This window comes from Capricornis sumatraensis, chromosome 11 (assembly GCF_032405125.1).
Source record: "Capricornis sumatraensis isolate serow.1 chromosome 11, serow.2, whole genome shotgun sequence".
Lineage (NCBI taxonomy): Eukaryota > Metazoa > Chordata > Mammalia > Artiodactyla > Bovidae > Capricornis > Capricornis sumatraensis.
In genome coordinates, this window is record NC_091079.1 from 9942664 (window position 1) to 9959147 (window position 16484).

Consider the following 16484-nt stretch of genomic DNA (forward strand, 5'->3'; position numbering starts at 1 on the left):
TGACCAACCTAGACAGCATATTAAAAAGCAGAGACATCACTTTGCTGACAAAGGTCTCTATAGTCAAAGCTATGGTTTTCCTAGTAGTCATGTATGGATGTGACAGTTGAACCATCAAGAAGGCTGAGCACCAAATAATTGATACTTTCAAACTATGATGATGGACAAGACTCTTGAGAGTCCCTTGGAAAGCAAGGAGATCAAACCAGTCAATCCTAATGGAAATCAACCCTAAATATTCACTGGAAGGACTGTTGTTAATGCTGAAGTTCTAATACTTTGGCCACCTGATGTGAAGTGCCAACTCACTGGAAAAGATCCTGATATTGGGAAAGATTGAAGGCCAAAGAAGGGGGCAAGTAGAAGATGAGATGGTTAAATAACATCACGGATTCAATGGACATGAATTTGAGCAAACTCCGGGAGATAGGGAAGGACAGGGAAGTCTGGTATGCTGCAATCGGACATGACTTAGCAAAAAGTTGGACGTGACTTAGCAAGTGAACACACACACAGTTTAAGACAACAAAAACATAAAAGAGGAAGAGAAAAAGGACAGAACGGTACAGGCAAATGAAGGCAGGATGCAAACAGAGAAAAAGCATGGAATGGTACAGGCAAATGAAGACAGGACACAGATGGAGAAAAAGCATGGAACGGTACAGGCAAATGAAGACAGGACGCAGATAGAGAAAAAGCATGGAACGGTACAGGCAAATGAAGACAGGACGCAGATAGAGAAAAAGCATGGAACGGTACAGGCAAATGAAGACAGGACGCAGATAGAGAAAAAGCATGGAACGGTACAGGCAAATGAAGACAGGACGCAGATAGAGGAAAAGGATGGAACGGAACAGGCAAATGAAGACAGGATGCAGATAGAGAAAAAGAATGGTTCAGTACAGGCAAATGAAGACAGAACGCAAATAGAGAAAGAGAATGGAATGGTACAGGCAAATGAAGACAGGACACAAATAGAGAAAAGAATGGAACGGTATAGGCAGATGAAGACAGGACACAAATAGAAGAAAAGGGATTACTTTACATTTGAGACATTTCATACAATTTTCATTGTAACCACAAAACATAAATGTAGGGCAGAAACAAACATAAAGAAGGAGGAACTCAGAAAAACATCCTAGATAACCACTGAACTAAAATGGCAGACAAATATAAAGAGAAAGCAACATGGAGATAAAGAACAATTAGAAACAAAAGATTAAAATGGCAGTACTAATTCCTCATTTATTAATTACCCTATATGTAAATGAAGTGAATTCACTGGTCAAAAGACACAGTGGTTGGATGGATTAAAAATAAGACCCAAGTATATACTGCCTCCAAGAGACTCACCTCAGCTCTAAAGACAAACACAGGCTCAAAGTGAAGGAATGAAAGATAATACTCAAAGCAAAATCAGTCAAAAGAAACCAGGTGTAGCCATACTCCCATCAGCTAAACTAGTCTTCAAGCCAAAAGTGGCAAGAAGAGACAAAGATGGACAGTATATAATGATAAAAGAAACAATTCATCAAGAAAACATAATGGGTGTGTGTGTGTGTGTGTGTATCCTAACATAGAAGCACCAGAAAATATAATTAACAAACCTAAAAATTATTGTGTTGCTGACAGCAGCACAATAACAGTAGGAGGCTTTAACTCTCCACTTACATCAGTGGGTAGATCATCCAGACAAAAAGTCAACAAGGAAATAGCAGCCTTAAGTGAACTATTAGACCAGATGAACTTTATAAACTTATACACACTATTCCATCCAAATGTAGCAGAATGCACTCTTCTTGAGTGCACATGGAACATTCTCAAGGAGAGAGATCATATGTTGGGACAAGAAACAAGTCTCAATTAAGAATACTGAAATCATAACAAGCATCTTGTCTGATCAGAATGGTATGAAACTAGAAGTCAACTATAAGCAGAAAGCTGGAAAAATGACAAATATGTGGAGATTTCAGAACATGCTACTGAATAACTCTTGGGTCAATGAGGAAAGCAAGGGAGAAATTTTAAAATACCTGAAGACAAATGAAGACGAAAGTACCAAAGTCTATGGGATGCAGTAAGATAGTACCAGGAGGGAATTTTATAGCAATATAAACCTGGCTCAAGAAACAAGAAAAATTCAAACAATTTACCTTACACCTAAGTGAACTAGCAAAAGAACAGATAAAGTCCAGAGTGAGCAGATATAAGGAGGCAGTGAAGATCATAGTGGAAATAAATGAAATACAGACTTTAAAGACAATAGACGAGATCAAGGAAACTAAGAGCTGATTCTTTGAAAATGTAAAAAAAAAGCAAACCTTTAGCTAGACTCACTAAGAAAAAAGAGAAAAGGCTCAGATAAATAAACTCAAGAATGAAAGAGAAGAAACTGCAAAGAACACAACAGAAATATAAAGTATTGTAAGCGAATACTATGAATAGCTGTATGTCAACACATTGGATAACCTAGGAGAGACGGATGAATTCTTGGAATCATATAACCTTCCAAGACTGGATCATGAAGAAACAGAAACTATGAGTCGGCCAATCACTAGGAAGGAGATTGAACCAGTCATCAAGAAAACAAAACTCCAGAACCAAATGGCTTCACAGGAGAATTCTACCAAAAATTCAAAGAAGATTTAATACCTGTGCTTCTCAAATTTGTCCCAAGAAACTTGAAGAGGAAGGAATGCTGCATAGCTTAATATTAATAATAATAAAGTCAACATTATCCTGTTCCCAAAACCAAAAAGAGAAACAAACAAAAACGAAAATTATAGACCAGTATCTTATGAGCATAGATGCAAAAAATCTCAACAAAATATTAGCAAACTAACTATATCAAAAGGATCATAAATCATGATCAAGTGGGATTTATTCTAAGGATACAAGAATGGTTCAGAATCTGCAAATCAATCAGCATGATACACCACCTTAACAAAATGAAAGATATATATATATATATATATATATATATATAATCAATAGATGCAAAAAAAGCATTTGACAAAATTCAACACCCATAGAAAAACTCTCAATGAAATGGGTATAGAAGGAACATAAGTAACATAATATAGTATTAGAAGTCCTAGCCAGAGCTGTCAAGAAAAAGATGTAGAAAAAGTAAAACGGTCACTACTTACAGATGATATGATAGCTATATATACAAAACCCTAAAGTCTCCATCAAAAAAAAAAAAAACTATTAGAAGTAATAAATGAATAAAGTTTCAGGGTACAAAATTAGTATACAGAAATCGGTTGTGTTTCTATACACTAACAATGAATTATCAGAAAGAGAAATTAAGAAATGCCATTTATAATTTTAAATACCTTGGAATAAATTTAACCAAGGAAGTAAAAGACCTGCATACTGAAAGCTATAAGACACTGATGAAAGAAACTGAAGAAGATGCAAAGAAGTGGAGTTAATGTATGCTTATGGGTTGGAAAAATTAACATTGTTAAAATCATATGGAACAATCTACAGATTCAATGCAATCCCTATCAAAATCTCAATGACATTTTCCACAGAAAATGGATAGAACAAAAAATTCTAAAATTTATATGGATCCACAAGAGACCCCCAAATAGCCAAAATAAATATATAAATAATGACAAAGAATGAAGCTGGAGGTATCATGCTCCCTGATTTCAAATTATACTATAAATCTACAGTAATCAAAACAACACAGTATTGGCAGAAAAATAAGACACATAGATAAATGGAATGGAACTGAGGCCCCAGGAATAAATCCACATGTATATGGACAATTAACACATAACAAAGAAACAAGGAACAGAAAATGGAGTAAGGGCAATTTCTTTAATAAATGATTTTGGGAAAACTAAACAGTGACATGCAAAAGAGTGAAACTTGACCATTATCTTACACCATATACAAAATTAACCTAGAATGGATTAAAGACATGAATGTAAGGTCTGAAACTACAAGGCTCTTAGGTGAAACCTTAGCAGTACATTTTCTATATAGATCTTAGCAATATCTTACTGGATGTGTTTCCTCTGGTAAGGAAAACAAAGGCAAAAATAAACAACTGGGACTACATCCAACTAGAAAGCTTCTGCACAGCAAAAGAAGTCATCAACAAAATGAAAAGACAACCTACCAAATGGGAGATGAAATCTGTAAATCATATATCTGATAAGGCACTAATATCCAAAATATGTGAAGAACTCATACAGCTCAAGAACAACAACAAAATCCTGATTAAAAATTGGGCAGAAGATCTGAATACTTTTCCAAAGTAGACACACAGGTGACCAACAGGTACACAAAAAGATGTTAAACATCACTAATTATTAGGGAAATGCAAATCAAAAGCACAATGAGATACCATCTCACACCCGTTAGAATGGCTATCACCAAAAGGGCAAGAAAAACAAGTGTTGGAAAGGATATGGAGAAAAGGGTACACACCCACACTGTTTGTGGGAATGTAAATTGGCACAGCTACCAAAGCAACTATGGTATGTAAAATAGAATGGGAATTCCTAAAAAAAAATGAATAATAATTAACTTCTAGCTATTCTACTTCTGGATATTTATCCAAGGAACACAAAAACACCAAAGAAACATACACATGAACCCTGTGTTCATGGCAGTATTATTTACAATAGCCAAGATATAGAAATAGCCCAAGTGCCCCTCAGTGAATGAATGGATAAAGAAGACATGGTATACACACACAATAGACTCCGCTACTTAAAAACTTTTTAAAAAGATGAAATCCTGCCATTTGTGACAACATGGGATGGACTTTGAGGGTTATTAAGTGAAATAAGTCAGGTAAAGACATTTAGTATGGTATGATTTCACTCATGTGTGTGGAATCTAAAAATACACAAATGAACCAAATGAAAGAAACACACAGATATAGAGAGCAGAGTAGTGGTTCCAGAGAGGAAGGCAGACAGAGAGAAGGCCAAATGGGTAAAGAGGGTCAGCTTTGTGTAATGGTCACACTGTAGTGTATACAGAAGTTGAAATATAATGTTGCACACATGAAACACGTTTTTAGTGATCCCATTATATACATATATATTTCCATTCTACATTCTCTTCCAGGTAAGTTATTATAAAATATTAAGTACAGTTCCCTGCACCATACAGTAGATCCTTGTTAGCTATGTATTTTATATATAGGAGTGAAGAAAGTGAAAGTGAAGTCGCTCAGTCGTGTCCAACTCTTCGAGACCCCATGGACTATATCCTGCCAGGCTCCTCTGTCCATGGAATTTTCCAGGCAAGAGTACTGGAGTGGGTGCCATTTCCTTCTCCAGGGGATCTTCCGGATGCAGGGATTGAACCCGGGTCTGCTGCACTACAGGCAGACGCTTTACCCTCTGAGCCACCAGGGAAGAGTACATATATGTTAATCCCAAACTCCTAATTTATCTTCCCTCTTTCCCCTTTGGTAACCATAAGTTGGTTTTCTATGCCCATGAGTCAGATTCCCATTTTGTAAATAAGTTCATTTGTATCATATTTTAGATTCCACATAGAGATGATATCATGCTATTTGTCTTTCTCTGTCTGGCTTGATTGACTTAGTCTGATAATCTCTAGGTCCATCCATGTGCAGAAAAAGGCATTATCTCCTCCTTTTTATGACTAATACGCCACTGTATATATGTACCATGTCTTCTTTATCCATTCCTCTGTTGATGGACATTGAGGTTGCTTCCATGCCTTGGCTATTATAAATAGTGCTGCTCTGAACACTGGGGTCACAGCGTCGGACGCAACTGAGCAACTAAGCAAGAACAGAAACAATGGGGTTGGGGGGGAGGCATATATATTCTCAAATTATAGTTATCTCCAGGTATATGCTCATGAGTGGGATTGCTGGATCTTATGGTAATATAACATAAACCAATGTTACCTCAATACGAAGATTTTAAAAATGTTTAGTGCTTTAAAAAAACTACTTATTTGGCTGTTCGAGTCGTGGCTGCGGCATGCAGAATCTTCATCTTGGCTTGTGAAATCTTTGTTGCATCATGCAGGGTCTTTTGTCGAGGTGCACGATTCTTTAGTTGTAGTGCACAGGCTTAGGTGCTTCTTAGCATGTGGGATCTTAGTTCCCCTACCAAGGACTGAACCTGCATCCTCTGCATCACAAGGCAGATTCTTAGCCACTAGACCACTAGGGGAGTCTCTAGTGCTTTTAAAACAATTTTTTATCTACGTACTGCTTTAGATGCATCTCACAAATTTTGATGTTTTTGTTTTCAGTTTACCACTTTTTTCATTCTTTTTTCTTTTGATTTGTACTTAGAATTATGTGGTTTAGTTTCCAGATATTTAGATTTTCCAGATATCTGTATGTATTGATTTCTATTTTGATTTCACTGTGGTTAGGGAAATATTTTGGGCAATTTGCATTTTTTTACATTAAGACTTGACTTATGGCCCAGACTAAGTACGTCAAGGCTGTATATTGTCACCCTGCTTAACTTATATGCAGAGTACATCATGAGAAACACTGGACTGGAAGAAACACAAGCTGGAATCAAGATTGCCAGGAGAAATATCAATAACCTCAGATATGCAGATGATACCGCCCTTATGGCAGAAAGTGAAGAGGAACTCAAAAGCCTCTTGATGAAAGTGAGAGTGGAGAGTGAAAAAGTTGCCTTAAAGCTCAACATTCAGAAAACGAAGATCATGGCATCCGGTCCCATTACTTCATGGGAAATAGATGGGGAAACAGTGGAAACAGAGTCAGAGTTTATTTTGGGGGGCTCCAAAATCACTGCAGATGTTGACTGCAGCCATGAAATTAAAAGACGCTTACTCTTTGCAAGAAAAGTTATGACCAACCTAAATGGCATATTCAAAAGCAGAGACATTACTTTGCTGACTAAGGTCCGTCTAGTCAAGGCTATGGTTTTTCCTGTGGTCATGTATGGATGTGAGTTGGACTGTGAAGAAAACCGAGCGCCGAAGAATTGATGCTTTTGAACTGTGGTGTTGGAGAAGACTCTTGAGGGTCCCCTTGGACTGCAAGGAGATCCAACCAGTCCATTCTGAAGGAGATCAGCCCTGGGATTTCTTTGGAAGGAATGATGCTACAGCTGAAACTCCAGTACTTTGTCCACCTCATGCGAAGAGTTGACTCACTGGAAAAGACTTTGATGCTGGGAGGGATTGGGGGCAGAAGGGGACGACAGAGGATGAGATGGCTGGATGGTATCACTGACTCGATGGTCGTTGAGTCTGGGTGAATCCCGGGAGTTGGTGATGGACAGGGAGGCCTGGCGTGCTGTGATTCATGGGGTTGCAAAGAGTCGGACACGACTGAGTGACTGAACTGAAGGCCTATTTTAATAATATCCCATGTGCACTTGAAAACAAAGTGTATTCTGCTGTGTTGGGTGGGTGGCTCAGCTGGTAAAGAATCCGCCTGCAATGAAGGAGACCTTGGTTTGATTCCTGGATGGGGAAGTCCCCCTGAAGAAGGGATAGGCTGCCCACTCCAGTATTCTTGGGCTTCCCTGGCGGCTCAGCTGGCAAAAAATCCACCTGAAACGCAGGAGACCTGGGTTTGATCCCTGGGTTGGGAAGATCCCCTGGGGTCGCAAAGAGTCAGACACGACTGACAGATCAAGCAGAATTTACTAAGTGACAAGTTTAAGGTCAAGTTGGTTGACAGTGTTAAGTCTTAAATATTCTTTCCTTTTTCAAATTTAGAAACATTTCAGTTGCTATTTCTTCAAATATCTTTTCTTCTTTCCCCTGCTCCCACCTTTCATTCTGTTTCCATGACTCGTGTGTGTGTGTGTGTGTGTGTGTGTGTGTGTGTGTGTGTGTGTGTGCGTGCGCGCATTGGTGTTTTTCCTTTTGTTTCCTTTGGGAGGTTTCTATTATTTATCTTTTATTCTGCAGTGTCTTATATTAATCTCACCTAGTCTATTTTTCATCTCAGACATTGTATTTCATCAGAGTGAGTTCACTTTGTTCTACTTGGCATGTTTAACCTTTCCCCTACCTTTTTGAACATCTTAACTGTCTTTATGTTTTAGTATCCTTGTTCTATACTTCTACCATCTGTGCCATTTCTGCTGACTGAGTATGGGATTATGATTTCCTGATTCTTTGCTCATCTGGTCATTTTTGTATCTGAGGCATTTAAAAGTTGGTTGCTAGGTACTAGAAAAAAATATGTTCAGTTATTTATAATAGATTGTATTTATATATATTTACATACATACACACATGTATGTAAAATAAATGTATATATAAATATTTTACATACATATATACACACACACACGGGCTTCCCTGGTGGCTCAGGCAATAAAGCATCTGCCTGCAATGCCTGAGACTTGGGTTCAATCCCTGGGTCAGGAAGATCCCCCGGGTCAAGAAATGACACCTCACTCCAGTATTCTCACCTGGAAAATTCGATGGACGGAGGAGTCTGGTAGGATACAGTCCACATGATGGCAAAGAGTCAGACATGACGGAGCAACTTTACACACAAAAAAAACAAAAAATACACACCCATATGTAACTATACACACATGGGTGTGTATATAATTATGTGTTTGTAGGTTATGTAAGTAATTCACTATTAGCTTTTTTTCTGGGATACAATTAAGTTACTTAGAAATTTTCTAGGCTTACCTTGAGGTATGTACGCAAAACCAGCCCAGGCTTCCTTTTAGCACTTGTTTGGCCTCACGGTGGACCAGCGGCTGTGCAAGCACTCTCCTGGGTGCCCCGCTGTTGCCCGCTGCACCCTGGCTGTGGGGCATGTGGCCAGGCCAGCCCCGGAGGCCTCCAGGGACTGACCCGCCTCTTTCCAGTGGTTGCTGTCCTGGCCTCAGGGCATCTCAGCAGCATCTGCTGAGCAGACCCAGTGAGATTGGCAGCAAGCACTCTGCAGACAGCCACACTCCTGCTCCCCAGGGTGATGCCCCACGACTTCCAGGTGTCTTGTCCTCCCCAAATTCTCAGCTCTGTTCCTCACCTCAGAGGCAGCAGAGCTGTGCATTCCCCTCCCCGGCTTGTAGCCTTGAAACACGCTTCAAGCAGGAATCTGGGGCTCACAATTGTCTCTCTTCTTGGAGATCTGTCCTGTGCACCTCTTTTCCAATGTCTGGAAACCACTTTTTCTGGAAACGTTTTGTCTGGTTTTTATGGCAACAGAGAAAACCCAGTCCTTGTGGCTTTAGCCATATGTCTGTAGGTGGTGAACACATGCTGGGCCAGCCGGTGCTTCTAACTGGGAGAGCTAGACCCCCTGCCCTATTCCATCTGTGGAAACCAGAAGATCCTGCTCTGTGAAAGGGTACAACCAGCGTTCATTTGCTCTTCATTTTTTACCCAACTGACCAGAATAGAGAGTTCTACTCCCGTGATTTTTGTAAGGCTCCTAGAGCCTCAAAAGCTTCTGAAAAACATTTTTAAAGCTAACTTGTTTCAATTTCACTGACAAAAAGGAAGGGTACATACTTGAGGCATAAATACTTGGAAATGAAGAAAACTGTTGGAAGCAATGTTTAGGATGCTTGCTCTACTTTCAGAGGGTGGGTCCTCACTCCGACGTTCACAGCAGGTTGAGACAATGCCCAGGGCTTGGCCTGATCACCGAGCTGTTCCTGGTGCTGCTGTGATTACTTCCTTTGGAGACCTCACCGAGCAAGGCCTGGCAAAGGGGGGAGGGGCCTGAACTGCCCCCCAACCCACACCCCACACTCCAGTGGGGTCAGGACAGGGCCTTGCAGCAAAGCAGTGTGTAGTTTTCCTCTGGCCAACCTCTGCCTGAGTGGTGGACTCTGCCTCATAACTGCTGTTAAGAGCCTGCAGGATATTCCCAAGCTAAGGAAATCAAGAAAACACTGAATCCTCCAGTGGTCACAATGATGAATGTGTTAGGGGAACAGATCAAAGTGGCATCATATAATGACTTCAGTACAATTGGGATTTTTTTTTTTTTTTTTAATGAGAATGAGGAAATAAAATCAGTACCTTGAAGCCCTGTGAGAAATACACCAGGAGCTTCAGCCTGCTTGAGAAGAGCAGATGCTGAATTAGGAAAAGAGGATGAAGCTTACTGAAAAGACATTTAGAAAACCAGAAACCTTTTAACTCTTACTCTTGAGTTGACCGAGTAGAAATCACTCTTGTGTTAATTTGAACCTTTGGCTTTTGGGGGACCCATGGCTGTTGGAGTTACATCTGAGGAAGGCTTCAGACTTGTTAGCAAAGTGGGGTGAAACGCAGGTGGCCTATGCCATCTCCTCTCATCATATTAATAATATTTACAATGGAATTTACATTTACGTGTTCTAGGGTCCTTTGAACGGAGCTGTGCAGTTAGTGGGGTCTTTCTGTTCCCTAATTTCACATCAGACATGAGGGGAGAGGGTGTCATGCCTCTCGTGGATGAGGAAATGGGCGAGTTTCAGAATCAAGAAAGGCTGAGTGGCTGGGCCAGTTCTCAGCCACAAGGACCCACAGGAAATGGAGGCTGCTGACTCTGCATTCTGCCAGGACACGCTGTCCCTGCGGGACTGGTGGATACACTGGGTTGGTCCTGGGATGACTATATTTGCAATCAACTCCTTGTTCTGCCCCACTCAGGCCCTCTGTACCCGCCTGAGTCTGTAGGTGGCACAGTGGTGTCTCCCCAAAAGGCAGCGGGGTTAGAAGCACGGGTCGGGCCAGGCCGGCACCTGCAGAGGTTGAGAGGATGCTGCTGGGTGTTCTCACAGCTCCCCCACAGCTGACTGCAGTCATCCCATACTTGGCTAACTATCCTTTTGCAAAAGGCAGCATAAATCAATTCAGTTCGTGTAAGGAAGGGCAAAAACTTGCTAAGAAAACGTTCCTGGGGATTGGTCCTCTGAACTGTAGAAGGTGCCTGGCTTTACAGACAGCTTAGGAATGAGGAGCAGAGGTCGGGCGTCAGACATCTAACAATCATGATGTCTGTGACGGCTGCTTGCAGACATGCCTTGTGGCACACTTAATGGCTGAGCTTTTAATACTGAGTTTGTTAAACTACAGATTAGATAGTAATGACTTTTCATTAAAGCCAAACCACTTAAGGAAATTGACACCAATTTGTTTCCCTGAAAAATGAAATACAGAAACCAAATTTATCAATGGCCTGATATCTCCTGAACTGACTTACAGCCCCGACCCCCTTCAGATGGAAATGACTAATATAGAGTATTTATTTCCCAGCTAACTGACTTGATTATATTGCTCAGTCTTCTGACCGCAAGGGCCATCAGAGCAGTGCTGGCTTTGGTAGGGACACAGGGAGGTATCAGAGGTCACACAGGATAGGGACTCCCCCAGGGACAGGCAGTCTGTGTGGTTTTCAGCTGCGTTCAGGCCTCAGTCATTCCCACAGGGTAAAAGTGGAGGTATGACGACCTCTGTGAATTGTACCCTCTATCTTCTCAACAGACCAGACTTCATACTTCATAGCTGGCCCTCCCCAACCCCGGCACAGACCCTGATAGGGGCAGCAGACTCTGGCGCAATGGCAGGCTGTCCTTCTGAGACTGTCACACAGGTAATGCTCTGGTTCAACTCTGTGAACCAAGACTTGGCTCAAAGCAGGTACTGAAAACACAAGCTCGGACATGACCAGAATCTTATATATATAATATATATATTTTTTAAGTACACCAAGATCTTAAACTTTTTTTTTTAACTTTTCTTACAAAGGATTTGCTGTAAGCCTTCAGGTCATCTTGTCCAACCCCAAAGCTGTATTCAAGCGCCGTGGGTCCCAGCCCGGGATGCAGGAATCTGACTTTTTGAGGCAGATCACGACCGTTGAAGAACTGGAACCAAAAGCAAATAACTGCACCAAGGTACTCCCTTCACTCGTGCCACCATCCCCCGCCCCTGCCCTTGCTGTGTGCCCGCCTGAGCATGCCTACCCACCAGGTCTCCTCCCCAGGTCCTCGTGTGGCACACTCGGACGGAGAAGGTGAACCTCGCCAACGAGCCCAAGTACCACCTGGACACCGTGACGATTGAGGTGTGACGGGGCTGCCCTGCGCCTCGGGCGTGGGAGGCGGCGGGCGCAGATTCGGCTCCTGTCTCCCTTTGTTCTGCATGTTCCCCTATGTCCTGGACAGTCTCTGTGCGGTACAGCTGAGGGCACGCAGGGTACCACTCTGAGAATCTTACTTTTATTCCCCCTGTGTGGCCTTATAATTCATTAGAACTGAACAGGTTTTTGAAACAGATGACAAGTATTTTGTCAACAATATGTTCCCAATTCGTGACTTTGCAACGTGAAGTAATTTTTGTCAGGTTGGTGGCAGTATACGTCACAGGAAATAAAACCCACAAAAAAAGGTCTATGGATTCATCTGTTTAATACAGGGATATGACATCTGTCAGTACTAGGCACCATAAAATGTAAACACAATCACTGTCATAAACCTGGATACGCCTTCGAGGACTGAGTGGCTTGTGTAGTTACCCTGTCTGCGTCTAGTGCGGAGAAATGTCTCTTGCTAGCACTATGTCTACATAGGAAAAGATCCCAATTCCAAGGAAGGCAGGTAAAATCTGACTCTTCAAACATGTGTTAAACTAAGTTGTGTCATAAATCCAGGTTTATCTTCCTTTCACTAACCACGTTCCCTGGTAAGCACATCATAACAACAGCACAGTGAGGTGAATGTGACATAAAAGAGTCTGGATACACTAGAAAACAGTGCTTGGTGATACACTGACATTCTATTTATACGATTAAACATTTGATCATACAGTACCTTCCTACAGGATTACTGGCTAATCTGGGGGTGGGGCTCATACTGTTAGAGGTATTACTAACATGATAACTACTTCCCTTATATGCAAACATGAGAGCTATAATTTCATCGAGAGGGAAACTGATTATGCACGTTGACTGAGCAGCTTCCCAGAGACTGTGTCTGCGAAATCCTGGGAATTGTGAGCAAAGCTGCCCTCGACATGGAACGGTTTCTCAACCTGCTTTTCACCACAGCAAATTCAATCAGTAAAGACCAACACGGTCAATCAGGTAACTCTTAATATGAACAAATGGGGGAAAAGAAAAAAACATGTATGTACATGAATGGACAGGGGAACTGGGTGTGTCTGAGCAGGAATGCCAGCGGGGGGTCACTTCCACAGCTGCGTGCTGAGCGTCTGCCCCGACGAGCCCCCGGACCAGCCCGCGGCCCCCGCTGAGGTGCTGGGCGGCTGCCCGAAGCCCGCCGCTGAGGCTGCGCCACCCAGGCTCAGGCCAGCCATCTGCTGGTTCACCTGCAAACACAGAAAAGCGCCTTCACTTCAGTCCTCGTTTCTTCAGCCGCCGCTGCACTGTTCACGGCCAGCCTGTTTCACCAGAGGCAGCCTTTACCTGAAGCTGACACAGTCAGAATCAGAAGTGTAATAACCGTTCTAAGTACTTTTCATCCATGTGAAAAGCAATCCGAGCCCTGGGGTGAAAGCAGACGACCACACAATGCTTTCTCTTGGCCTCCATTTCCTTCCACGTGTTAGCCCTGGCCATCAAGTAATCTCCAATCAGTTTATATTTATTCAATTTCTGGACTCAATTTCTCATCCCCCAAAGTGAAAAAAGTGAAAAAACCACAAGTGAAAAAAGTACCAAGGCAATCTTTGAATTCATATCTGGATACACTACTCCAACTTTCAACTATACTAGAATAGAGTGCTTTAACTACTAAAGACTAAGAGAATGTTTAAAAGTAAAATACTCCAAAATTATGAATTGTATATGATGGCAACTGCTCTCCTGTTACTCAAGTCTTAAATACCTCAATATACTTTCTAAATATTAAAAAGTCATAAAACATTTTTTTCTGCTTAGCCAACTACATAAATATCTAAAATTAATTTACATGACAAAAGGTGTAGGACTACATGTACTTTTCTTCCAGACTGGAGTTGCATGTGTACATAATGAGCCTCCTGTGCTCAGTCATGTCTGACTCTCTGCGGCCCCATGGACGGTAGCCCACCAGACTCCTCTCTCCATAGGATTCTCCAGGCAAGAATACTGGAGTGGGTTGCCATGCCCTCCTCCTAAGGATCTTCCCATCCCAGGAACTGAACCTCCATCTCTGGCACTGGCAGGTGGATTCTTTACCACTAGGACCACCAGGGCAGCTCAAGCCTCCTGAGCCTTCCCCTTCTCACTTCTAAGGCTGAGGCGGAGTGAAGGAAAGGCAAGCAAATTTACCAGAAAGTGAGATGGCTGGATGGCATCACCGACTTTATGGACGTGAGTCTGAGTGAACTCCGGGAGTTGGTGATGGACAGGGAGGCCTGGCGTGCTGCAATTCATGGGGTCGCAAAGAGTCGGACACGACTGAGTGACTGAACTGAACTGAATTCAACTGAACTGGATTCAACTGAACTGGATTCAAAACCTGTGCTCTGGGTTGAACTGTATTAATAAATAAAGTTCATTTGTCTACAGTTCCTCAAAGACAGTAATATTAACCATGTCACCAATGAGGCATCGTGGAGGGGCAGGTCACTTCTTGGCAGGTGCTAAATGATGTTTTAACCCCCCTGTCATGGCCCACAGACCCCATCAGGGAGCGCTGGAGCAGAGCATCCCCTTTGGCACGCCCAGAAATAAGGCAGGTAAGCCTCCCACGCTCGCCGCCCGGGTACAGCGGCCACCCTAACCTGAGCAAGGTCTGTGCCAACATTCTGGCCACACAAAGGCTCTTACTGACATTTGGTACTTACAGTTTTGAAATGCCCAGGCAGCAGAGATCAATGTCATATAAACACTCCTTTAAACAGTGATAGTAAAAATTACTTGGAACATTCATGGGTATACAGTGATTCTGCTAGTATTAATTAAAAATCACTATATACAGTCCTATTCTCTGAATGCTGCCGAGAACAGAAATCAAGGGCAGCCAAATACCAGAGGAATAGCAAACAGGAAGCATACAAAGAAAGGTGGGAGATGAATCTACATCTGAGGTCTCTGTCTATGGAGCCAGAGAGAAGTCAGAATGGATTTGAAAGAGGAAACACTAAAATGCCACCTCCCGGCTCCGAACTAACAGGCAGAAATGGGATCTCATAACGTGAGACGTAGGACACAGATAAGGACTTGCTCGTATCTTACAGGAATTCCTAAACTAGTAGGTATTCTTTTTAAACATAAATGTGATTATAATGTAAGAAATACAACTCTACAAACATATTTGAAGAAAAAGATTCCTTATACATCCATGTGCAGTAGCCACGGAGAACAGCCTAGATCTCTCAGAAATAGTGCTGTGAGAATGCAAGGCTGGGTTTTTTTTTCCCCTCTAATTTGTGAAAGTTACTAAGAACCCTTGAAATTATTAGTGAAAATAGATTGGTCTAAGTTGTTGACATAAACCCCCTCTCAGGGAGCTGGGTTAAGGCTCGGCACACTAATTTCAAAAAATGCCCAAGGTAACGTCTAGCTGTTACACAAATAAATATGGACACTCAACAGTTACAGCTGAGCTGGAATCGGAAATGAAAAACTACGCAACATTCTCTACAGAATGTTCTAAATACAGGAGCAATGGCAGCTCATTTGTCTATCTGATGAGATAGTTTTAACCTTTTATAACATTAGAAGTAAAGTAGCTCAGTCATGTCTGACTCTTCGCAACCCCGTGGACTGTAGCCTACCAGGCTCCTCCCTCAATGGGATTCTCCAGGCAAGAATATTGGAGTGGGTTGCCATTTCCTTCTCCAGGGGATCTTTCCAACCCAGGGATCAAACCCAGGTCTCCCGCATTGCAGGCAGACACTTTAACCTCTGATCCACCAGGGAAGACCAACATTATCCCTACTCAATTCTTTCTGCCAGATTGTTACGAGTTAAAAACAAACAAACCCATTGAGCAGACAGACCTGGTCTGACTCTGGATAGGCTGAGGGGTAGGTGCCTACCTGGGGGAGGTTCCACGGGCTCTGCGGAGCTGGCTGCAGGCCAAATTTCCCCTGGGCTGCGCCCAAGTGAGCGACCATCCCTGGGGGCCCGACCACGCCCTGCGCCAGCGGCATCACAGCAGTCTGTGCGCTGCCCATGAAGCCATTGGGCACTGGCATGCCCACCATCATGCCCGCGCTCGGCCCCAGCGAGCTGCCCACCAGGCCGGGAGCCGCAGGCACAGGCACGCCCATGGACGGGAAGCCTGGAAATGCAGCCGGTGCTTGTGAGGTAAACGGTAGATTCGTGGGTCCCATAAACACACCTGCAGCAGAAGAACCAAGCAAAAACGCATGAGACAACAGAGATATTGCACACTGCTGCCCTCACTGAGCACAGACAAAGGATGACCACCTCCAAACTGCCCATGGCAAAAACTTTAATTCCGGTCTGGCTGCTCCTACAGCTCAGGCCAGCTCACACCCTCAGAGCCGGTTACTTCCAGAAAGCAGACAAATAAATCAGCTATGAGCCTGAGCAAATTAGA

The 16484-nt window shown here is 42.6% G+C and overlaps 2 protein-coding genes across 4 annotated transcripts in view; one reads left to right on the forward strand and one right to left on the reverse strand.

Moving 5' to 3' along the window:
• The window catches only part of B3GAT2 (beta-1,3-glucuronyltransferase 2), a 109550-nt gene extending 97507 nt beyond the window's left edge, over positions 1 to 12043 (forward strand). The window contains exons 3-4 of the mRNA XM_068983384.1: positions 11719 to 11867; positions 11957 to 12043. Of these exons, the coding sequence (XP_068839485.1) occupies positions 11719 to 11867; positions 11957 to 12043 (236 nt within the window). The remainder of the gene's footprint in view (positions 1 to 11718; positions 11868 to 11956) is intronic.
• A 12-nt stretch (positions 12044 to 12055) lies between these two features.
• The window catches only part of SMAP1 (small ArfGAP 1), a 181347-nt gene continuing 176918 nt past the window's right edge, over positions 12056 to 16484 (reverse strand). For all 3 annotated transcript variants that reach the window (XM_068983388.1, XM_068983387.1, XM_068983386.1), the window contains 2 exons: positions 15958 to 16262; positions 12056 to 13299 (listed from right to left, as the gene is read on the reverse strand). In XM_068983388.1, the coding sequence (XP_068839489.1) occupies positions 13156 to 13299; positions 15958 to 16262 (449 nt within the window). In that variant the 3' untranslated portion in view covers positions 12056 to 13155. The remainder of the gene's footprint in view (positions 13300 to 15957; positions 16263 to 16484) is intronic.